General features: G+C 48.6%; 1 protein-coding gene across 18 annotated transcripts in view; it reads right to left on the bottom strand.

Annotated features, from left to right (window-relative positions):
• CEP164 (centrosomal protein 164) overlaps nt 1-23,913 on the bottom strand; it is a 74,703-nt gene that overhangs the window by 26,295 nt on the left and 24,495 nt on the right. For 15 of the 18 annotated variants that reach the window (XR_007353543.2, XM_048827443.2, XM_048827444.2 and 12 more), the window contains 7 exons: nt 22,870-22,944; nt 21,490-21,573; nt 19,254-19,334; nt 17,448-17,533; nt 15,532-15,690; nt 9,998-10,204; nt 824-955 (listed from right to left, as the gene is read on the bottom strand). Coding sequence is in view for 17 of the 18 variants with exons in the window: in XM_048827443.2 (XP_048683400.2) it covers nt 824-955; nt 9,998-10,204; nt 15,532-15,690; nt 17,448-17,533; nt 19,254-19,334; nt 21,490-21,573; nt 22,870-22,944 (824 nt within the window). In the remaining variant the exon portion in view is untranslated. The remainder of the gene's footprint in view (nt 1-823; nt 956-9,997; nt 10,205-15,531; nt 15,691-17,447; nt 17,534-19,253; nt 19,335-21,489; nt 21,574-22,869; nt 22,945-23,913) is intronic. The other 3 variants (XM_048827451.2, XM_048827447.2, XM_048827452.2) reach the window with 3 other exon arrangements.

The following is a 23,913-nucleotide window of genomic DNA, read 5'->3' as shown; positions in this document are numbered from 1 at the left end:
TTTGTGCTGGAAATGGCCCAACTTGATCATCATACACATTGTAAGGAGAGTAATCACTTTAGATAAGCTATTACCAGCAGGAGAGTGGGGTGAGGGGAGGTATTTTTTCATGCTTTGTGTGTATATAAAAAGATCTTCTACACTTTCCACAGTATGCATCCGATGAAGCGAGCTGTAGCTCACGAAAGCTTATGCTCAAATAAATTGGTTAGTCTCTAAGATGCCACAAGTACTCCTTTTCTTTTTGTTTTGTTGGCTATGTAGACATACTCGGACAGGCTGAGCCATCCAAAAGAAATCAGAAGATACACATTACAAAGGCATCCTCCTATATGATGTTGCTATTGCTCATTTCCATACCCACTGACCTCTTCTGCTTTAGAAAGTACAAGGGGCACCAAGAAAGCTGGCCAGTTTTGCCACACACAAACAGATACATTTACCTCAATGTTTGCAGTGTTATGAGTATTCCCCAGTACTTACTATAAGGGAACCCTGTCAATACTGAGATTAAACCATCTAGTTAGCCGGGGCATCATCTACAGTAACTGCACATTTGTAAGTGTGGCCACTCTGCTGCCTGATAGCGGGCCGGGTTTCTATTTACAGGGAGCAAAGGGAAGGCTCACACCCACAGCTTTACACAGCTTGCACTGGTTTCAGAGTAACAGCCGTGTTAGTCTGTATTCGCAAAAAGAAAAGGAGTACTTGTGGCACCTTAGAGACTAACCAATTTATTTGAGCATGAGCACGAAAGCTCATGCTCAAATAAATTGGTTAGTCTCTAAGGTGCCACAAGTACAGCTTGCACTGAATTTTTCACCTTATTTTCTCCTTTTCTGTCTCAGTCTCTGAGCTGATCTGGGCTCGTAGCTTTGAGAGTTTCTCGACCTCTTCCTCTCTCATTCGCAGCTCTTCCTCCTCAGAAGCCTTCGCCAGCTCCTCTTTAAGAGACCTGCATGACCAGCAGCAGGAAAAGAGATTCAGAGGTTTTAACAACCTTAACCAACTTCCCTCTGAGACCCATAGATCAGATGCTGGTTCCTGTAGGTGTTATCAGCCTGTCTGAAGCTCTCCCAAGCATTGGAGTCCCATTTGTTGTCCTCATGCATTAAAATTTGGCTCCTGGGCACAAAAGAACCTGGGAGGGTTCAAAGTTCTGCAGCACTCTTTCAAAATAGCCTAAAGAATCCAAGGCCCGGGGTGGGGTAGTGTGTCCCTGGATTCCAACAGGAAATTCCTGCGACAGGAGTTCTTTTTTCAATAAAGTCACGTAGTGCTGTGAAAGCTGAAAATGAAAAGATGTCCCCAGATGGCTGGCTGGATCCATTAGCAGCAATTTGGGCTTTGTGTTCTCGCAACAAATTCTTTTTATGCTGCTTCCAGGCACCCTTTCTACTACAAATCCCTTGTCTTGTTCCTTGGCTTCTCTCCCCATCTCCTCTGGGTGCTCCATCTTCCACTCCTCCAACAACAAATTATTAAACAATCAATTTATGAGCACTGAGAGGATAATAGGGTTACAAGGAATAGCCAGCATGGATTTGTCAAGAACTAATCATGCTAGACCAACCTAATTTCCTTTTTTGACAGGATTACTAACTTAGTGGATGGCGGGGGAGGGTCAGAGGGGAAGGAGCAGGAAGCAGTAGATGTGATATTTTGATTTTGGTATAGCTTTTGACACTGTCCCATGTGATATTCTCATAAACAAACTAGGGAAACATGGTCTAGGTGGGTGCAAGACTGGTTGAAAAACTACTCCAAGAGTAGTTACCTCTGGTTCACTATCCACCTGGGAGGGTGTATCTAGTGGGGTTCGACAGGGGTCGGTTCTGGGTCCACTAATCACTATTTTCACTAATGACTTGCATAATGGAGGGGAGAGTATGCTTATAAAATGTACGGATGACACCAAGCTGGGAGGGCAGGAGTTTCAAGCACTTTCAAGGGCAGGATTAGAATTCCAAAAGGATGCTGACAAATTGGAGACTTGGTCTGAAATTAACAAGAGGTGGAGGAAGTGATCAGAGGAGAGGCTGTTCTGGATTTGATTCTGACAAACAAGGAGGAACTAGTTGTGAATGTGAGGGTGGAAGACAGCTTGAGAGAAACTGATCACGAAACAATATAGTTCATGATTCCAAGGAATGGTAGGAGGGAAAACAGCAGAATAAATACAATGAATTTGATAAAGTCTGCCTTCTTGAAGTGCAGAGAATTGGTAGGTAAGATCCCACTGGAAGCAAGTCGAAGGGGAAAAAAAGAGTTCAGGAGAGTTGGCAGTTTTTTAGAGAGCCATTATTAAGGGCACAAGAGCAAACTGTACCAATGCAAAGGAAAAAATAGGAAATATGGTAAGAAACCACCCTGACTAAACCAGGAGATCTTCAATGACTTGCAATTCAAAAAAAGGAGTCATACGCAAAGTGGAAAATCGGTCAAATTGCAAATTCTGAATATAAAACAAAACACCACAAGCATTTAGGGACAAGATAAGAAAGGCCAAGGCACAAAATGAGATTAAACCAGCTAGGAATATAAAGGGTAACAAGAAAGCATTTTACAATGCTGGGAAGCAAAGGAAGACCAGGAACAGGGTAGGCCCATCACTAAATGAGGAGGAAAGACAACAACAGAAAACGCAGCAATGACCAAAGTGTTAAATTACATTTTTGTTTCAGCTTTCACCCAAAAAGTTAGCAGTGGTCAGATAACACAGTGAATATCAGAGTAAAAAGGGTAGGACCTGAGACTAAAATAGGAAAGGAACAAATTGAGAATTACTTAGACAAATTAGATGTCTTCAAATCAGCTGGGCCTGATGAAATACATCCCAGAATACTTCAGGAATTGGCAAAGAGATCTCTGAGCCATTAGCAATTATCTTTGAGAACTCGTGGAGGACAGGAAAGATGCCGGAGCACTGGACAACTGTAGCATCTATCTATAAAAAGGGTAATAAGGACAAACCGGGGAATCATAGGCCAGTCAGCTTAACTTCTGTACCCAGAAAGATAATGGAGCAAATAATCAAAAACTTTCTATTTGTCAGCACTTAGAAGAAAATGAGGTGATAAGTAACAGTGAGCATGGATTTGTCAAGAATAAATCATGTGAAACCAACCTAATAGCCTTCTTTGACATGGTAACAAGCCTGTGGATATGGGAGAAGCAGTACAGGTCGTATATCTTGACTTCAGTAAAGTTTTTGATACTGTCTCACATGACCTTCTCATAAACAAACTAGAGAAATAGCCGAGACAAGGGTTCTCAACCTCTTTCTGAGGGTCTCGCCAACATGCTATAACAACTCCATGCCCACGTGTGCCACAATAACTGGTTTTCTGCATATAAAAGCCAGGGCCGGCGTTAGGGGGTTGCAATCAGGGCAATTGCCTGGGGCTCCACGAAGCTACATTGCTCAGGCTTCAGCCGCGGCTGACGGGGCTCAGGGACCTGGTGTTCTGCCCTGGGCCCCAGCGTGTCTAATGCTGGCCCTGCTTGGAGGCTCCCCTGAAACCTGCTTGAGGCCCCCAGACCCCTGGTTGAGAACCACTGGCCTAGACAAACCCACTGTAAGGTGGATGCACAACTGCCTAGAAGATTGCTCTCAGACTAGTCATCAATGGTTCACACACAAGCTGGAAAGGCATACTGAATGGAGTTCCACAGGGATCTGTCCTGGATCCATTTCTATTCAGTATCTTCATAAATGATTTGGATAATGGCACAGAGAGTACACTTAAAGTTCGTGGACTATGGCAAGCAGGGCAGGGCTGCAAGCATTTTGGATTAAGGCAGAGCTCACAAACAGGTTTCTTCCAGATAGGCGATGAGTCTCAGACAAATGTAAATTAAACATGGTAGGCCAAATCTGCATATGGAGTAAACAGAGGGATGGGCAAAACACCAGGGACCAAACCCCAGGGGTTGTTCGCTCTCTGGGGTATAAAGACAATGAACTTTGGAGGTATAAGAGGAAGACAAAGATGACAGCAGAGCAGCTCACAGCAGGAGTTTGCCTGGGACTGGTAAGTATCCGAGTGTGAGTGTGTGTTTGTTTGCTTGCTGAGGAAGTATCCGAGCGTGTGTTTGCTGGGGGGGCAGTGTGAGAGCCTGAGTGAGTGTCTGATTGGCTGCTAGCCTGCAGGGGGCGGGCAGTAGGGTGTCTGTTTGTTTGCGACAGGGAAGCCTGGCTGTTTAAAAATAGCCAGAGCTTCGCGAACCAGCTGAGCAGCGGAGAACCAGCTGAGCAGCGGGGACAGCAGAGCAGCACACAGCAGGAGTTTGCCTGGGAGTTCGCCTGGAGTGAGCCCAGTGAGGCTTACGTCTTGCAAACTGCTCTGAGGAAGCTCGTAGTAGGAAGGTGATATGGAAGGGGGGGGGTTCAGCTGTTGTGACCTGCACTGGATGTGCCACGTTTGTCTTTCTTCCACAGGACAGAAGCGACTTTGTCTGTACAAAGTGCAAGCTGGTCTCCATATTGGAAGAGAAGATTGAAGGTCTGGAGCAACAGATGATAACCCTGCGTTGCATACGGGAAACTGAGGATTTTCTGGACAGAATTCAGGATAGGCTTCTAGGAGCACAAAGCTCTACAGATATAGAGCAGGTTGCACAGAGGAGCCAAGAGGCCAGTGAAGAAGCTTGGCAACATGTGACCTCCAGAAGAGGTAAGCGGAATGTCCGGGTTCCAGTAACACAGACACAGGTAACTAACCGCTTTCATGTTCTCTCCACAGGTACCGTTGCGGAGAGTGGACCAGATGATATGTCTGGGGCGAGAAAGCAGAAGGAGACTCCGCTGGTTGGAAGGCATGAGATGAGCTGTCCTGAGGTTGGGAGTTCCACGACCACCACTCCCAAGAGGAGAAGGCGGGTGGTGGTGGTCGGGGACTCTCTCCTCCGGGGGACTGAGTCATCTATCTGCCGCCCTGACCGGGAAAACCGAGAAGTCTGCTGCTTGCCGGGGGCTAAGATTCGCGATGTGACGGAGAGACTGCCGAGACTCATCAAGCCCTCGGATCGCTACCCCTTCCTGCTTCTCCACGTGGGCACCAATGATACTGCCAAGAATGACCTTGAGCGGATCACTGCGGACTATGTGGCTCTAGGAAGAAGGATAAAGGAGTTGGAGGCGCAAGTGGTGTTCTCGTCCATCCTCCCCGTGGAAGGAAAAGGCCTAGGTAGGGAGCGTCGAATCGTGGAAGTCAACGAATGGCTACGCAGGTGGTGTCGGAGAGAAGGCTTTGGATTCTTCGACCATGGGATGGTGTTCCAAGAAGGAGTGCTAGGCAGAGACGGGCTCCACCTTACGAAGAGAGAGAAGAGCATCTTCGCGAGCAGGCTGGCTAACCTAGTGAGGAGGGCTTTAAACTAGGTTCACCGGGGGAAGGAGACCAAAGCCCTGAGGTAAGTGGGAAAGCGGGATACCGGGAGGAAGCACAGGCAGGAATGTCTGTGAGGGGAGGGCTCCTGCCTCATACTGGGAATGAGGGGCGATCAACAGGTTATCTCAAGTGCTTATATACAAATGCACAAAGCCTTGGAAACAAGCAGGGAGAACTGGAGGTCCTGGTGATGTCAAAGAACTATGACGTGATCAGAATAACAGAGACTTGGTGGGATAACTCACATGACTGGAGTACTGTCATGGATGGTTATAAACTGTTCAGGAAGGACAGGCAGGGCAGAAAAGGTGGGGGAGTAGCACTGTATGTAAGGGAGCAGTATGACTGCTCAGAGCTCCGGTACGAAACTGCAGAAAAACCTGAGTGTCTCTGGATTAAGTTTAGAAGTGTGTGCAACAAGAGTGATGTAGTGGTGGGAGTCTGCTATAGACCACCGGACCAGGGGGATGAGGTAGATGAGGCTTTCTTCCGGCAGCTCACGGAAGCTACTGGATCGCATGCCCGGATTCTCATGGGTGACTTTAATTTTCCTGATATCTGCTGGGAGAGCAATACAGCGGTGCATAGACAATCCAGGAAGTTTTTGGAAAGCGTAGGGGACAATTTCCTGGCGCAAGTGCTAGAGGAGCCAACTAGGGGGGGGCGCTTTTCTTGACCTGCTGCTCACAAACCGGGTAGAATTAGTGGGGGAAGCAAAAGTGGATGGGAATCTGGGAGGCAGTGACCATGAGTTGGTTGAGTTCAGGATCCTGACACAGGGAAGAAAGGTAAGCAGCACGATACGGACCCTGGACTTCAGGAAAGCAGACTTCGACTCCCTCAGGGAACGGATGGCCAGGATCCCCTGGGGGACTAACTTGAAGGGGAAAGGAGTCCAGGAGAGCTGGCTGTATTTCAAGGAATCCCTGTTGAGGTTACAGGGACAAACCATCCCAATGAGTCGAAAGAATAGTAAATATGGCAGGCGACCAGCTTGGCTTAATGGTGAAATCTTAGCGGATCTTAAACATAAAAAAGAAGCTTACAAGAAGTGGAAGGTTGGACATATGACCAGGGAAGAGTATAAAAATATTGCTCGGGCATGTAGGAATGTTATCAGGAGGGCCAAATCGCACCTGGAGCTGCAGCTAGCCAGAGATGTCAAGAGTAACAAGAAGGGTTTCTTCAGGTATGGTGGCAACAAGAAGAAAGCCAAGGAATGTGTGGGCCCCTTACTGAATGAGGGAGGCAAACTAGTGACAGAGGATGTGGAAAAAGCTAATGTACTCAATGCTTTTTTTGCCTCTGTTTTCACTAACAAGGTCAGCTCCCAGACTGCTACGCCTTCTATGATGAGATTACTGGTTCTGTGGATGAAGTTGAAAGCAGTGGATGTATTGTTTCTTGACTTTAGCAAAGCTTTTGACACGGTCTCCCACAGTATTCTTGTCAGCAAGTTAAGGAAGTATGGGCTGGATGAATGCACTATAAGGTGGATAGAAAGTTGGCTAGATTGTCGGGCTCAACGGGTAGTTATCAATGGCTCCATGTCTAGTTGGCAGCCGGTATCAAGTGGAGTGCCCCAAGGGTCGGTCCTGGGGCCGGTTTTGTTCAATATCTTCATAAATGATCTGGAGGATGGTGTGGATTGCACTCTCAGCAAATTTGCGGATGATACTAAACTGGGAGGAGTGGTAGATACGCTGGAGGGGAGGGATAGGATACAGATGGACCTAGACAAATTGGAGGATTGGGCCAAAAGAAATCTGATGAGGTTCAATAAGGATAAGTGCAGGGTCCTGCACTTAGGACGGAAGAACCCAATGCACAGCTACAGACTAGGGACCGAATGGCTAGGCAGCAGTTCTGCGGAAAAGGACCTAGGGGTGACAGTGGACGAGAAGCTGGATATGAGTCAGCAGTGTGCCCTTGTTGCCAAGAAGGCCAATGGCATTTTGGGATGTATAAGTAGGGGCATAGCGAGCAGATCGAGGGACGTGATCGTTCCCCTCTATTCGACATTGGTGAGGCCTCATCTGGAGTACTGTGTCCAGTTTTGGGCCCCACACTTCAAGAAGGATGTGGATAAATTGGAGAGAGTCCAGCGAAGGGCAACAAAAATGATTAGGGGGCTGGAACACATGAGTTATGAGGAGAGGCTGAGGGAGCTGGGATTGTTTAGCCTGCAGAAGAGAAGAATGAGGGGGGATTTGATAGCTGCTTTCAACTACCTGAAAGGGGGTTCCAAAGAGGATGGCTCTAGACTGTTCTCAATGGTAGCAGATGACAGAACGAGGAGTAATGGTCTCAAGCTGCAGTGGGGGAGGTTTAGATTGGATATTAGGAAAAACTTTTTCACTAAGAGGGTGGTGAAACACTGGAATGCGTTACCTAGGGAGGTGGTAGAATCTCCTTCCTTAGAGGTTTTTAAGGTCAGGCTTGACAAAGCCCTGGCTGGGATGATTTAACTGGGAATTGGTCCTGCTTTGAGCAGGGGGTTGGACTAGATGACCTTCTGGGGTCCCTTCCAACCCTAATATTCTATGATTCTATGACATTTTGTTATCCATCACTGAGGAGAACAGGACAGCACTTTCTGCATTTGTGAAAGATGGATCCTGGCCATGATGGCTAGTGACACTGGGAGGTTGCAATAGGTGAGAAATTGCTTTAGACGAGGATTTTCGCCGACTGAAATTACGTGTAGATGCTAAGAAACGTGTTGTACCTTTTGTTTTAAAAGGAACTTGCTGTTCTTATTGTCTTTGCTAACTATCTCTTAAATCTTAACCTTTGTTAATAACCCTACTTGTTTTCACTAGAAGTAGAGTACAGTGCTGTGCTGTTACATAGGAGGAAATACTCCGCTGAATCCGTTGTGTGTGTACAGCTCCCTTAGGAACAGCAAACCTGCTCATTACTGGGACGGGGCTGGACACTACAGGGGGATGATTCTGGGGAGTTCGGAGAGTGGAGCACACCAAGGGCTGGCAGAGCCCAGAGGAGCATGCTTAAGTGACTGAAGGGCTGTCAGGATCAGGGAGCAGCCACAAGACAGCCTGCCTCACTGAGTTGGGGCGGGGGGGGGGGGGGTGGTAACAGGGTAACTCACAGTCCCGGGCACCCTCAGAAAGCGTCATAAGTTACCAAACAGGCTAATGCTCTTAGGTGTGTTAATAGGGAATGTCACACGGGACACAGGAGGTGACTGCCCCTCAACTAGGCACTGATGAGGCCTCAGCTGGAGTGCCGTGTCCAGTTCTCGGCACTGCGCTTTAAGAAAAAAGTGAGTAATATGGAGAGAGTCCGAGGAGCGCAACAAACATGATAAAAGGTTTAGAAAATCTGACCTACAAGGAAAGGGAAAAAAAACGGGGCACGTTTAGTCTTGAGCACAGACAACTGAGGGAGACCTGGGAACAGTCTTCAAATACACTAAGGGCTGCTCTAAAGAGGGCAGGGATCAGTGGTTCTCCATGTCCACTGAAGGCAGGGCAAGAAGTAGTCGGTTAATCTGCAGCAAGGGAGATATAGATTAGATATTGGGAAAAGCCATCTAACTCGAAGGGGAGTTAAGCTCTGGAACAGGCTCCAAGGCAGGTTGTGGAATCCCCGTCACTGGAGGTTTTTAAGAACAGGCTGGACAAACACCTGTCAGGGATGGGCTGGAAGATTCACTTGGTCCTGCCTCAGAGCAGGGGACTGCACTCAGTGGTCTCTTGAGGTGCCTTCCGGCCTGACATTTCTCAGATCCCCCACAGCACTGCCCAGGAAGATGCTACTTGGCCTGCTCAGCACCCTGCGAGGAGCATGTTTAACAGAACCAGCACAGACACAACCCAGCACAGCACCACTGAAAGTTTTAAACAGAGAACCTGAAGCTCCTGGGTAACCTTCAAGCCCAGGCAGCCTGACCGGGCTTTGACATTTAACTGGCCACATTCCCCACTCCTAAAAGCCTTGTTCTGAAGTACCTGGGAATTCAGCATGTGGCACTCTTGGAGTAACCCCATGTGCCCTGAGGCTCCAATTTCCAATTCGATCACCATCACTTAGCCTAGGCTTGAACATCTGCCGTGCTGTAAACCACTGAGCACAGAGAAGGATACTTTACCCAGGTTTACAACCTGAGAGACAGGTGCATATGCTGAAAGCTACATTTGTGTCGGATCACAGCTCTTCTTGCTGGACTAGGAGGAAAAGGCTTCCTGCTCTATGCTGGAAAGACCAAGAGCTTTATCCAGACACAGATGCACACTCTGCACATACACTTCAAGGATTCACATCATGTCCATAAGCAGTGTTTATGGGGGAACGCTATTGGCCGTGAGATGCACAGACTGTCATGCACAGCACAGAGCCTGAGGAAGCAAAACGAGTCCCTCACTCGTCTCCACCCAAAAATCCCAGCCCAGTCCCCCTGTGCCCAAGGCACTGGCAAAGTGGCACCAGTCTCTTTTGCACAGGAGACACAGTCGCTCGCAGACACCTCAAGATCACAGGGATGGCAGAGTGTGGTACAGCACAAGCGTGGGGTCTCCAGCAATGAGTCACAGCAGGGGAAGGTTTTGGAGGGGAGGAGTTAGAGTCTGAAAGGAAATTACCAGAGGGACTTTTCTTTCTGCTGATGAAGCACTTGAGCTTCTTCCTCCTCCTCTTGTCTCAGCTCCTCCTGAAATCGCTGAACCTTCTCCTCCTTTGCTTGCAGTAAACGCATTTTTTCTTGCTCCTGCTCCTTGGCTATTTCCTCCAGGGATTCTGCAGAAAGCCAGTTCAAGGACACCACTTGCTTGATTTCCTCCCCAAGTTGTCTGCCAGAAAAAAAAAATAAAGCTGTCCTGAAAACAGGATAACAGAGAACTGGCTAATGCAATGAGAACAGTACCACTCCACCTACACTGCAAGGATCTCAAAGCCATGTACAAATGCCAGCTAAGCACCCCTCAAAACACCTTGGTGAGGTAGGGAGAGGATTCCCAGAAATCACTGCCACCACCACTGGTATGTAGCCACCTCTGGACTGGAGCACAGCTGCTGCTGACCAGCTGTGCAGGACAAGGGATGAAGAAGAGTGGTGTAGGTGGGTGCAAGCACCAAGGCGGGAGAAGAGATGGAATGTGCTTCGCCATACAACTTATCCTCTTGATATTCCTCTCAGCATGACTGGAGAACTGAGCCATTCTCACATCAAGCTCCCACCCAACGCTCTGTTTGCGATTATACCACTTGCCCTGTACCCAGTTGGGTCAGCAGGGGGAATTCAGGGAGGCAGCATGTCATTACCAAGCTGGAATTTAACCAGCAGCACACCAGGGTTAATACCGCAACGCTTACAAAAAAGAGCCCTCGACAAGTATAAAGGACATGCAGCCAGGGCATGAGTTTTCTATTTCCTTCCAAAGACAGCCCCTCCAGCAAGAGTCCCCAAGTACCACGGACTGAATCCAATACTGAGGCAGGGAAGGACCCCTCCTCCTGTAGCATCTAGGTATTCCTTGCTTGTCGCCTACTCCTGTTCTGTACTGGCCCATCACCACTTCGCTTGCAAGATGTGCCAGGACCTCAGTGCACGAGAGTCAGGCCGGGGGGAAAGCGCTTGGTGACCATGCAGCCGCAATTGGAGCTTCCAGGCACTACTGGCAAACAGACAGTAAGTAGTGACAAGGGAAGAGGCAGAGTCTCAGCCCGGCCTGGAGAACAATGGGCTCACTCTGAAAGGCCAAAGGCTCTAAGCTGCAGTTTATGCAGTGACTATAGTATGACAACGTATGTTCTACGGGCCCATTTGGCCAGGGCTCGGAGAATGGTTCACGTAGAGGAGCAGGATTTGGCAGCTGCCTTTTTTTCCCATATAGGCCAGAAAGGTCTCGGCTGAATGGGCAGGATAATAGAGTAACCTCTGGGGAACAATTATTCTGTTGTGAAAAATAGACACACAGAATACCTCTAGCGTAAGCAGGAAACAGAGCAGTGGATAAGCCTCACAGTCGGATCAGGCAGCAGGGAGTAAGTAAGCAGAACTCCAGGTGGAACCCATGGCTTCATAAGGCGGCCCCAGGCGCCCTCCTGTGGCAGGCCACAACCAAACAGGCATGCCTGCCTCAGCTTCCCTCCTTCATGGTCCCCAGTAATGCCACACAAACTCTCTTGCCTCAGAAATAGCCCTCCTGGGCGCCAGTTTATTACTAAAACATCGTACAAACAGTCCGTAACAAACACCCCAAAAGGCAGACCGTTTGTCACCTCCAGTGCAAGTAGTTCTTAAAGTCCCACAATAGCTAGTCCATTGACTTAGGACTTACTGCACTCTACCGTCTTCCACCACACCCAGGTTCTTCTTCGATCCTCTCCTGTCCTTCTGCCAGGACAGCTGGACTGCAATGCACTCTTCCCAGTGGGAACCCCTCAGCCTTTTTGCTGGGAGATCATCCGCACCAGGGACCGCCCATCACGCCCCTTGGCCCCCTCACTGGTCCCCTGGGTCCAGCTCTCCAGTGTGGAGATGTCAGCGGGTAAGCTCCTCCACTGCCCGCCTGCCATCAGCCCTCTCCGGCCCTCAGCTGTAATTCTTTGGCTTAGAAGTGAGCAGGCCCTCTGCTTTTTTTGCTGCCTTCAGCACCAGCGCTCCAGCCCTTGTCTCAGCCTTGGGGAGGCCAACTGGCAAACCCCTCTCCTGCCTTCAGCTTTCCTCCAGGAACCTCCTACAACTCTCTTCGAGGACCTCCTCCCTCTCTGATTGACCCTGATCCTTTATAGCCCCAGGTGCTGCCTTGCCTTCTAAATTGGCCAAACTGAGAGCACCTGAGCTGGCACAGGGCAGCTGGATCTTCACCTAAATGGGCCACCTTGTGACAGGGGGCCACAAGAAAACAAGAACAAAGAGAAAAGCCCATGAATGCAAAACCTTGACCCTCCAGTTTGGTAACCTATACATGAGGTTGGCAAAGTTAGCTCTAGCCAGTGAGCTGCTCCAGCCATTAGGGTTCTGCAAAAAGACCCCCGATCCCCCAACCACAAAGTGGGTTCCTTGCCAGTTCATGATGCAACGCCAGCCCTCTCACTGGCCAGGTGACACTGTGGGAGGAGGCCTCAGGTCACAGGGGACATTAGAAAACAAGCAGGTTTGACTGGGCTGCACCAGTTCTACAGAGAACAGTTACAGGCAGAAGATGATTAACCAAAGTGCCAGACTAATTCAGACAAGGGTAGGGGAAACACCTCAATGTTCTTCCTGGTCTCTGCCATGTCCCAAGATCTAATCTAGTTTGCTTGGGCAGCAAAGTCCCTGGTACAGGTAATGAACTAGTCAGTGATTTATCTATAACCCTGGGAGGATACTCAAGGCGAGGACCTCAGAGGAAGCTTGGGGGCTCTGAAACTCAGGCTTCTTCACTCAAGCGGAATGAGAATGCATTGAGACAACCATTACACAGAGAGAGGGATGAAAAAGCTGCATACCCTTTCTCAGCTCGGCCTGGATTGTGACCAAAAGCAGCTTTCTTGCTTGGGAAGCAGCAAGGACACACTGCTTAGCTATCACTGGGCACAGCACCACAGTAATGCCTCTAAAGAAACCATTAAACCAAACACGACTGGGGCTCAGGAGAGTTGGGTTCTAGTCTTGGCTTTGCTGCTTCTATGCTCAGTGACCCAGGAAAGCAGCTTCCCCTCTTCATGCCTCAGCTTCTCGAACTGACACACAGCACAGCCTCCTTGGTGGAAGGCGTAAAGATCAGCCTCTGGATACAGAGGATACCTAAGTGACTGCTTTTCTCCCTGCACCATCCTCCCACAGCTGCGGGGCTTCTGATGTGACTACCTACATTGGGGGAATGGAGGCAAGGGGCTCTCCCCTTCTCATCCAGCCACCGCCTGAATTTGCTGATCTTCACAAGGACCCCCTGGTCCTCAAGCTTGTGCGGAAGAGGGCAAGGGAGAAGAGTTTCTCTTTCACCTCTTCAAGCTGGGGAAGCACTGGTGTCTGGGTGACGTGAGCTTCCACCAGTTCCAGCAGCAGCACCTTTCCACTGTGCTAATGCAGAAAGGCCACGTGTTATGACTACACATGCCTGTGTGGCCACGTATTCGAAAGAATCCAGCAGCCAGTGTCTTTGGAAAGTCTGGCTCTCCCTCTTTTCCATAAATGAGCTCACAGCCCATGAAGTGGGCTCATGTTTAGAGTTAAAGGAAGGTGAGTGTGGCATGAGTCAGAAGGAAGTCTGCTTATAACAGGGAAAAGCTGAGGCTTCCCCACATATATTCTGGTGAACAGCAATCATGGGGGCAGAAAAAGAAAGGGGGGGGAGGAAAACAGAGAAAGAGTCAAGAGTTTAAAAAGAAAATGCAATTCAGTCATAAAGCCGCTTGAGCTCACCAGGTCAAAGCCGGGGCTCTTTAAATACACAAGTAACATGCACAAAAACGGCGCTCTTTCCACTGCACCTCCATTTTCAGAGAGAGCTCGGCCTTCTCTTCATTTGTCTCGTCACCTGATTCTGCAGTCTGCACGCACTCACATTGCCTACCATGGGAGCACTGCTTATACCAGGACTGCGGGATTGGGGACCGGTTATTTTACGTAGCCAGCTTCACCCCTTCCCCAGCTAAAGCAAACCAACCAGTGTCTGGCTCAAACAAACACGCTACCTATGGGCCAGTATTTTCCTGAATCAGCAATATAAATATGCTGGAAGCTTGCTGGCCTCCAGTAATAGAAAGCAATAGGGTCTCCAAAAATTCAACAGAAACCAATCTGTTTTTAATTCAGCTTTTTCAAAAGGCAGCAAAGTTATGAGGCCTGAAAGAGGCTCAAGGGGAAAAAAAAAAAACTGCACTGGTCTCGGTAAAAAATAAAATTCTGCTTCCCAGGTGGTGAGATGGAAAGCTGCAGGCCTTGGCACACTCCGACACCGCTGAACTGAGGCAGAGGCTGCCGGGGAACAGGGAATTCAGCGATGTCCGTAGCACCAGAAAAAGGGTGCAGTCACTACAGAGAAAGCGAGCCGCGTAGGGGCGGGCCCTTGGGGCTATAGATAAATCATGCACTCCTCATACCGCCGTACCACCTCCCAGTGCATTGCCCATGTCAACGCTACATGTAACAATGCCCAAAGAAAACAGGTGCTGCTCATCGTCCTGAGCTGGACAGCTCTCCAAGCTCCTGGTCATTATTTCCCCCCTTCCCCACCTCCATTTTCTTTTTTTAAAAAGCATTTACACAAACTGTTCCCTGTTTTTCAAGGCAGGTATTTTCCTGGACACTGCACTGGGACACCCTCACACTTCCCTACCAGTGACCACAGATTGTCTCGAAGTTGCATGTACCCTGTGAGGGCACCACCAGTTCTGCCCAGTTACACCTGGTGTTTTTTTCAGTACAGGCACAAAAATCTGCAAGATTGTTTCCACCAAGATCTGTTGCTGTGGTAGGACTGCAGGTATCTGACTGCAAAGGCCACCAGTTTAGTAAGCGATAAGCCACTGGCCTTTACTGGGGACTCTAGTTCTATCAGCTGGGCTGTGATCTCACCAGATAACACAAGCCAAGATGTAGTCCGCTGTTCACGGATGGCAGTTAAATGCATTTGATACTTGTGGCTCTGGTCTCGGTAGTGCTCAGCAATTATACTTTGAGGAATCAGCTCTCTGGCATAAAACTAGACAGGCATGGTTGGCCTTTCTAACCACACAGAGATGCTGAAGTGCTCTCTTTCAAGCAGGAAGTGAGCAAATCTTGCTTCAGTCATTTCTGCACTGCCTAGGAATGAACCCGATGATCTAACTCCCCATCTGAATTTTCTAACTCTCAGTAATTAGATCATGAAGCCTGGACTCTAAGGCCCAATGGCTGGGCAAGAACAGCAGCTACTTCATTTTCCCTAATACAGACAATTGACACACTGGGTTATTGGTTGCAGGACTGGCAGCAAAACAGCGCCTTAGGAACATGTGCACTTAGGAGCTGCACACTAAAGTGCTCTTGTTTTTAAACTCATTCTCCCAGTGCCAACTGAGAATCTCAACTGAAAGCACCAAGCCACATCTTCAAATTCAGCCAGGGTCACATACGAGAACCACATACAAGAAGGCAAGAACTCTCCTGCTCAGAGTGCCAGAGGAATTTAATGCAAGCCCTTACGCCTGGTGAGGGGCTGCAGGCTCTTCCGGATTGGTCAGACTATCCAGCGATCCCTCCTTTTGCTCCAGGGCAGCAGTCTCTTGCTGGCTGGCGTTCTTTAAACTCAAACACTTCTCTTCGGCCATTTCGCAAGCACTGAAGGGGCGCTGGTCCCTCTCACTATGCAGCAGTAAAAAGGTAACAGAATAACAGATTAGTGAAAAGTGGACTCCACTGCTTGCTCCATTTCAACAGGATGGAGGGAGACCAGGATGCAAAGCCAGAGTGAGGGATGCACACATCTGCAACACCACTGCATACCTGACAAGGGTACCAGTTAGTTAGTCCAACACTGTTGTTGCCTAAGGGCAAAACAACAGCTCCCTTCCATCATCCAAACCAGCGTAGGAGTTGGAAGCACTGAAAGACTAATAGGTGGCTGGGGGTATAAGTGAGAGTCTGTCAATCTCTAAATGCTGTATCCCTTCCAAGGAAAATTTCCCTTCTTTTCCAAGTCCTTGGAGAATTTCCCAAAGCATATTTGAAGACAAACCAATTCCATTTGCAACATCTATACTGTATCTGAACTACAGCTGGAAATACTGGCAGGCATGCCCATATCTACAGTCCTACAGCATCTTAGAGGCAGAAAGACAAGAGACACCAGACAAGTACAAAGCAGCTTTACCAGCAGAGAGGAGGAATGAAGAGAGTGAACACACAGCTCTGGGAAGCAGGTATAGAGAGATAAGATGTTTGCTGCACAGAGGATGTATTTTCAGGGAGCCTTCATATGAGCAGGATCTCAGAGCACAAGTTCACTGGGTTCGCCAGTGTCTACGGCGGGTCATAAGGACTACTGCAGATCAGTCTCTCCATCAGCCTTTTTGGAACAGGGCCATCTTTGGCACTAGGGCACAGGACCATGGTTCCTAAATGCCCAACACACCAGAATACTTTGAAACTACACATGGAAATTAGGTTTCTTACAAACAAAACATTCTTCAGCTCCCAGCAGAGACTTGCGGGAAGACTGAGCTGCTTTGGTCAGAACATTTCTGTATTTTTAAACTTGTCACCACAAATAGAAAACAAGCAAACAGATCTTCTAGTCCCTGCAATAACTAAGTGTTAGGATGCCCAAATTGTTCCTGGGATAGTAAATGTTGCTCTCCAGAATTAAAACTTCAACAGACCATGACACAGAATAGTCTAATATGGATACTGGATCCATTCTGCTTGCTGTAGAAATGTACCCTCATGGAAATAAATGGAGTTGGTCCCACTTAGGTCGGGGCTGGATTCACCCTTTGTCATTACAGGGAGCCGGGCTGTCACTGAAGAGCATTTAGCCACTGATAAGCTAGCTACACAGTACTGATATTCCAACAGGCCCAGTATATGGGAGGGGCTGCTTCAGGCCCTGAATAATCTGATGATATAAATGATATGTAGTGACTGAGACTCCCATAGTTAAATGCCAGGAGCCACAACAGGAGATTTGAACTAGTCCAAAGCATCCTGATAGGACTGCAAAAATGTTAGCTATATTCACCCAGGTCAGCAACACAGAAAAAAAGAAAAGTTTTCTAGCCTCAGAGAAAAGCCAAATAGCCTTAAGGGAAACAAGAAGCTGACTCTCTCTCTCTGGTGGAATTTTCAGGGAGATGAAAGTACATCATTTGCTTGCCTACCCAGCCAGAGGCCTGAAGCACCACTGAACCTGCTGAGACAGCAGGGGAGAGGGAAAAGAGAAGAGAAGAAAGTGAAAAATCTTAAGATAAGCTGTAGAAACCCTGGGGTGTTTAACAGGGGGATTCCTGCAGGGGTTGCAATGATCACACTACAATAGCCTCAGGTACAGGCTGGATAGGAGAGCAGTGGGGATCTCGACCTCCACATCCATCGTTTGTAGTACTGGCCTGTTTATACCATACCTCTCAGCAGCCTTGGTTCTTTTGCTTTGCTCTTCTTCTAAACTGGCTTTGCTTGGGACCTTTTCCTCTTCTCCCAGCTCCTGGGCCTGCAGGTAAAAGCAAACGGTGTGGGGTTTGCAGACTCCATTACTCTTGAGAATTTACAGTCGCTCTGCAGAAGAGATGAGGGAAGCCTGTGCTGCTTTGTCCCTGTAGCTGAGCACCACACTGAAGCAGCAAACAAACTGGCCCTCAGAAAACAGTCCAAGCAATTGCTAAAATCAAAATGCTCTGTCCTTCTCTGGGGCATGAAAGACCTCAAAGAGCTTTATAAACAAAGACTAATAAACCTGACAGCACCCTTGCAAGATGCTTTGAACTGTCTAGTGATTTTGGGGGCCAAGTTGACACATCTGAAAAGGTTTTCAGAGAGCCGGGGCTCAGCACCTTGGAAAGTCAGGTCGGGCACCAGAACCACTTGCCACTTTTGAAAATGTTGGCTTGAGTCCCAAGCCCAGTTTTACAGGAAGGAAAACAGAGATGCAGAAGTGAGGCCAAATTCACAGCAGGAGTCAGTGGCTGAGCTGGGAGCAGACCCTTACTCCTGACTCAGTCCTACATCATGGCTTCTCTCCAGGATAGCATCAGATCATGAGGGGCCAGACTCAGGTGCGTACAGGTGGAGTCAGACCCCACCACATGGAGACAAATTGCCCTCTCGCAGGCAACACCCTTGGGACTCTGGGGTAGGAAGACTCTCTCGCTAGCATCCACTTGGAGTGACTGCTGCTGCCTGGTTCACGAAACAGCCTTGCACAATTGCCCAAGGAAAGTGGGGATCTTCTAGCAGGGGAGAGAGGAAACCAGTGAGCCTGCAAGTTTAAAAGGTGCCTAGGAACATAAGGGGAGTGAGAAACAGACAACTCAGTCTCAGATAAAGAGCCAATGCAATGAGGCCAACAGATGAGAACAAGGCTAAGGCATCAGAAACAGCCTCCCCCTCCACCCAGGGAGGGCAAGGCAAGGCAAGGCCCGTTAAAGCCTACATGTCCTGGACCCAAGGCCTCCCTGCAATCCAGCTGTTGCTCCTGTGAGGGGAGTGCCTCTCTGGGAGGGAAAGTGTTAACAGCCCATCTCTTGATTGGAGGCTCCCGCACACTCATTGGTGGCTGAGTGCTCGGGAGCTGAGGCGGTGACTTTGCCATATGGAAGTGCACCAAGGGGCAGGGCCAACGTTTTAAAAAAAATGAAATTATAAATAGCAATGATTTATGCAAATTTCTAGCAAAGCAAAGAGCAGAAGGATTCCCTCCTAGTGCTGTCTCTTCTCATCACGTCAACCAGTCAGACCTCTCCCAGGCAGCTCCCGCTCATGCCCTCTCTCCTGCCTGGTGCAATTAATGGCTTCAGGTCCCAAAAACCAGGTACCTCAGCAAACATCCCCTGGCTTCAGATGGGATCCATTACTGTCACCTTTGAAAGCACAAATGCCTATTTTTATTCATAGAAAGATCTCATTCCCCTACTAGAGTAATTGGTGGGGAGTCTACACTTATAGCTGCCACCTGGCTCTCACTTGGTCTCTTTCTCTCCAACTGGAGCAACCTGCACCCCTTGACACTGCAATTAAAGGAATTGCTTCGGTTCATTTTTAAAAGCTGGGGTTAGCCTGTGTCTTCCGCAGGGCATCAGAGTTCTAGCCCCAGGGACGGCTTTGGGCTAGTGGATTGAGCTGGGGGCTGGGAGTCAGGAGACTTAGGGTTTAAATCCAGATTTTGCCACTGACTCACTGTGTGACCTTGGGCAAGTCCCTTCCCCTCCCCATACCTCAGTACCGTCCAGTGGGGATCCTGGAGGAGAGTGAAGTGGTATTATTCGTCTGGTCTCCTGTTCTGCTGGGACGCAGATCTGCGAAACCGCTCAGGATGAAACACAACATTGAGGGTGAGACGGAAGGGGAGGAGAAATGACAAACTGTTCTCCAAGGGGTAAATCTAACCCAATTCCTTTCTAAGGGCATGATCAAAACCCAAAGACGGCAAGATTCCCATCGACTTTGAAGACAATCAGACCAGGCCCTGTGCCTGTTTCTTTATTAGCCTTTTACCACTATTGCTACCATTGAGGCAGCTTCACTGATGGAGCCAAATGTCAGCAACTTAAACACTGTGTCCTCTAAGCCTGCTCAGAGCCAGTCTAGACAGCAAAGGGTTAACATGGCTGCGGCTGTGGCTGCTGGAGCTGAGCCTGGCGTAGCAATAAAGGGAACACCAGGAGGGAAAATGCTAGTATAGATCAGACCGATATGAATAATGTTGTTCTCAGAGTCAAATGAAAATCATCACCATCAACCTGCAGAGGAGAAATCCCCTCCCTTCCAGCCCTAAAGAGAGGCCAGAAAAAATATTTCCAGTCTATACAAAATCTTCATCGGAGATCTCAAAGCCCTTGGCAAACCCCAGAGCATTCTACCCTCCCTCCAGGCAGGTGTTTGCCCCATGTATAAAAGGAAGATTCGGGGGCAGGGTGGGGAGAGTGCAGTGCCTTATTCATCCTGAGTGCGGGAGCCCAGTCCCTTACTCTAGACAACAAACAACATGGCCTCTGCTGAGCCATTGGGCTCGTCTACTGCAGATCCCGACACAGGGTATGCACTGAGAAACGCAAACCCTAACACTGGCCGCTCAGCTGTCACACGGACAATTTTATTTAAAGAAACAGGATATTTTGCCAAAGCAAAAGCAAGCCCCTTGTGTAGAAATAAACACATTCTAAGCAACCAGAAGTGTCATTTGAAAACATCCTCTTTCGACACAAAGGAGCAGCTGCAGTTCTGCAGGGGGCACCATTTCAAACCCACCTCTCTTTCCTAGAGACAAGGCTGTAATAAACTCAAAATGTGTCTGATCCAACGAGGAATTTGTATGCATGATACTTATGCTGTAGCAAAAAGGAGAGGGGAAAATATACAGCAGGCACATATTTTCTTTTCCTTTCACACCCGATTATCTTCATTATTAGGCACAAGAGGACAGGTGTATTCTCCAAACGCCACCTAAGCAAACTTGGATTTCTACTCTCTGCCAGACAGGTGGCAAGTTTATCACTTGGGGTGTCTCCCACTCGGCTGATCGACTCACTTACAAATCAGATCAAGGCTGAGTAAACCCCAGCTGGAGCCCCGACCCAATGCTTACTGACACACAGTGCAACACATTCCTTCAGCTGATGCACTGCCAAGCTTACCTCATATGGTGGGGAAGGTAAAACTGGCTTGTGGGGGCTGAAAAATTGGTTCGGTAACAAACTAGAGAGAGAGACAGATAAAACCTCCAGAGGCCCAAAAGCCTCCTTCAACCAGAATTGGGCTCAGTCAGTCACTTCCTGGATGTGGTAACTGCACACACTCGCCACACCACAAACACACACACCTCTGTTCACATGCCACATTGACCCAGAGAGAGGGTCTCATTTTCCCAACAAATTAGGCCACACACACAAAAAACGTAAGATGCCGGAGCCTCTTCGTACTGACATCTGTCCGAGCAAGTCAGCCTCTGGTTTTCTTGGAACATTTGTTTATTTTTTTCCCTGCCATTGTTTTCCATTATCCAAATCCCACCCATCCACTTAGGAGAAAGAAAGAGAGAAACACACACACACACACACACACACACACAGCAGGAAAATATAAAATACACTCACCATCCCACCAGCAATCGCCAGAGAAAGAGGGACCCAAGGACAGGCAACATGCCCATACACAGACACTACGATGTATGTCTATGCTGGCTCTAAATGGGAACCAGCTTTTCAGCTAAGGAACATATTGCAGCTGCCTCTGCATTTAGCTGTGGTTTGCATTCAGCATGGACAGGGCACCGCACTAGGGCTCAAGCAGATCGTGGTTCTAAGCCCAGCTCTGCCACTATTCACTGTATGGCCTCCACACTGCACTTCTGTTTCCCTTCAGACAGCCTCATATAAGAAGCTCAGAGCACGTGCCAGCGTTACATTATCCCCCGTCCACAGCTCCATCGCTGACCGCACGGCCACCACTCACCTCAACCTTGGGGCTGTCCAGAGCAGCAGAAAGAATACACATATCCAGGACCTGCTCAGAGATCTGACTCTGGAAACCAAAGTCCTAAAAGAAAATAAAAGGAGAAGGAACTGGTTTCAGGTGGGTACATAGGTTCTAACAGAGACCCCCAAGAGTCAGAGCACAGACCTACCACAGCCAGGGATATCCTTCCCACCTCTGCACAGTGAGAGCGAGTTGCTCCGAACATTCGAGATTTGAACAGCAAGGATGGTGTAGAGAAAACAAGAGATAGCCATTGATCGACCTATTAGCCAAGATGGTCAGGGATGCAACCCCAAGCTCTAAGTGTCTCTAAACCGCTGACTGCCAGATGCTGGGACTGGACAATGGGGGATGAGTCACTTGATAATTGCCTTGTTCTGTTCATTCCCTTTAAAGCACCTGGCACTGGCCACTGTTGGCTGACAGGATACTGAGCTACGTGGACTATTGGTCTGACCCAGTTTGGCCATTCTGATTTTAAGCAGTCTGAGCTCTGTGATGGATCCTGGCCAGTAAAATCTGGAAAACAGACTGTAGGTGAGAGAAAACATCTTGAACAACGACTGTAGTCTTGCTAGATTAAGATTTAGTCTTCTTTTTTTCACTTTTAATTGTTTATAACCATTTCTACCTTTATCCCACTAATTGAGATCACTTAACCTATGTCCTTTTGTTCATGAACTCATGTTACTTTTGCTATAAACCAACTCAGTGCTGTGCTTTAAGGGAGGGGTGTATACCCCAGTTAAGTTAATAAGATGCAATATAACAATGCTTTAACAGAGTAGCAAACTTAATATCCTCTGTGAACGAACGGTGACAGAGTCTGTGTGTCAAAGAGAACCGTCTCTGAGGAGCTCGGGGGCTGGAGTTCGTTGACTGCTACCTGCCAGGCGAGGTTTGGGCTGGAAGAGCATAGAGGAGTTTGCTGGTGAGGCAGACAGACTGGTGAGGCAGGGAGTGGATACACAGTCCAATCTCCAGCAAAGCTCGCGCATACAGATGCAGAGGGGTAACACATTGGCTCACAGCTCTGGATATCCCCAGAGTCAGAGCTGGGTTCCCTTCCCAACTCTACCACTGACTCACAGCAGGACCTCAGTCCAGACACTTCAGCTCTTGGGGTCTGGGTTTCCCCAGCAGTGAAATGGAGTTATACTGAACCAAGCCTTTAAAAAGTGTTTGGAGACTCCTGGAAGCAAGCCTAAGCAAGTGCAAAATATTGTGTTGGTTTGGGCCATGCTGTGAAGTTCTTTCCCAGCAGTGGGGAGACAGGGATAGGGGACTGCAGGAGGCCTGAGGACTCATTTGCTGAGTGCTCATAGAGGAACACAAGGTCGATGCCCAAGGACTCACCGTCAGACGAAGCAGCTCATGATCCGAACGGTCAGAAACCTGCAATTCTTTCATGTGCTCACTGGCCTCGGACTCCTTTAAAAATCCAAAATTGATGCTGTTACATTACAGTGTGTGTATACATGGCCATTTCCAACACAAAGCAGACCTACAGGTACTAGAAAAACAAATCCAATCTGTACATACCACAGAGACGCACCCAAGTTTCTTAGACGCTACATGAAAGGCATTTCTAAGGGTGTGACCCACAGACAAGCACAAGACGCCACTTTGCAGAGAGAAAGGGCTTTTGGAAGGAGGAGGGGCTGGAGAGGGTAAAGAAGTGCTCTTCAGATGGTCTCCACAACATTTGGACATCCCCTGATGAATGGCATTCGTACAGTGCTTACGCTCCCCCACTTCTTCTACAAAGTTCTTCAGAACTCCAACCACTGCCAATTCTGACCATTATTCCCTCCCCAAGTCCAGCCTGCTGCTCTGGCTCCCAACTCAAGCCTTGCACCTAGCTTCGCTATTTCTCCCACTCCAGATCTCACGCTGCCCTGAATGCCTGGAACACACAACTATAGCATCTACCACCGTGAGCAGCGTACGGTCTTTAAAAGGGCTATGCTCAGCAGCAAGTTCAACTCCTGGGGGTAAGAGTGTACAGGAACGTGCCCTATGCCCCAGTCCTGCAAAACTTAAACACATGCTTAACTTTATGAACCTGAGCCAGACTGGGGAGGAATTGGCCTTTTGGGATATGCTGTCTATGGACTGGACACTGTGCATCTGTTTGGACCCAGCTCCAAGGGGCAGAGAGTTAACACGCCCTGCTGGAATGGGAACACTTCAGGCTATGACTCTCACTGAGACTGCATTGTAAAACACCTTGCTTATTGGCTTGGCTGCTTTCTGGGGTCTCAATGGAAGAATGGTGGGAAACGTGACATGCGTACCGGAAGGGATCACATTCTGCAGAGTCAATCCACATCTGGAACCAAACCCCAGAGGCTTGGTCCCCTCTAGCCTCACACCCTCTCTTCAGCATCCTTCCTCGGA

The sequence above is a fragment of the Caretta caretta genome, chromosome 22, assembly GCF_965140235.1.
Source record: "Caretta caretta isolate rCarCar2 chromosome 22, rCarCar1.hap1, whole genome shotgun sequence".
NCBI lineage: Eukaryota > Metazoa > Chordata > Testudines > Cheloniidae > Caretta > Caretta caretta.
The sequence above is the reverse complement of the archived record's forward strand: the minus strand, read 5'-3'. Positions and strand labels throughout refer to the sequence as shown.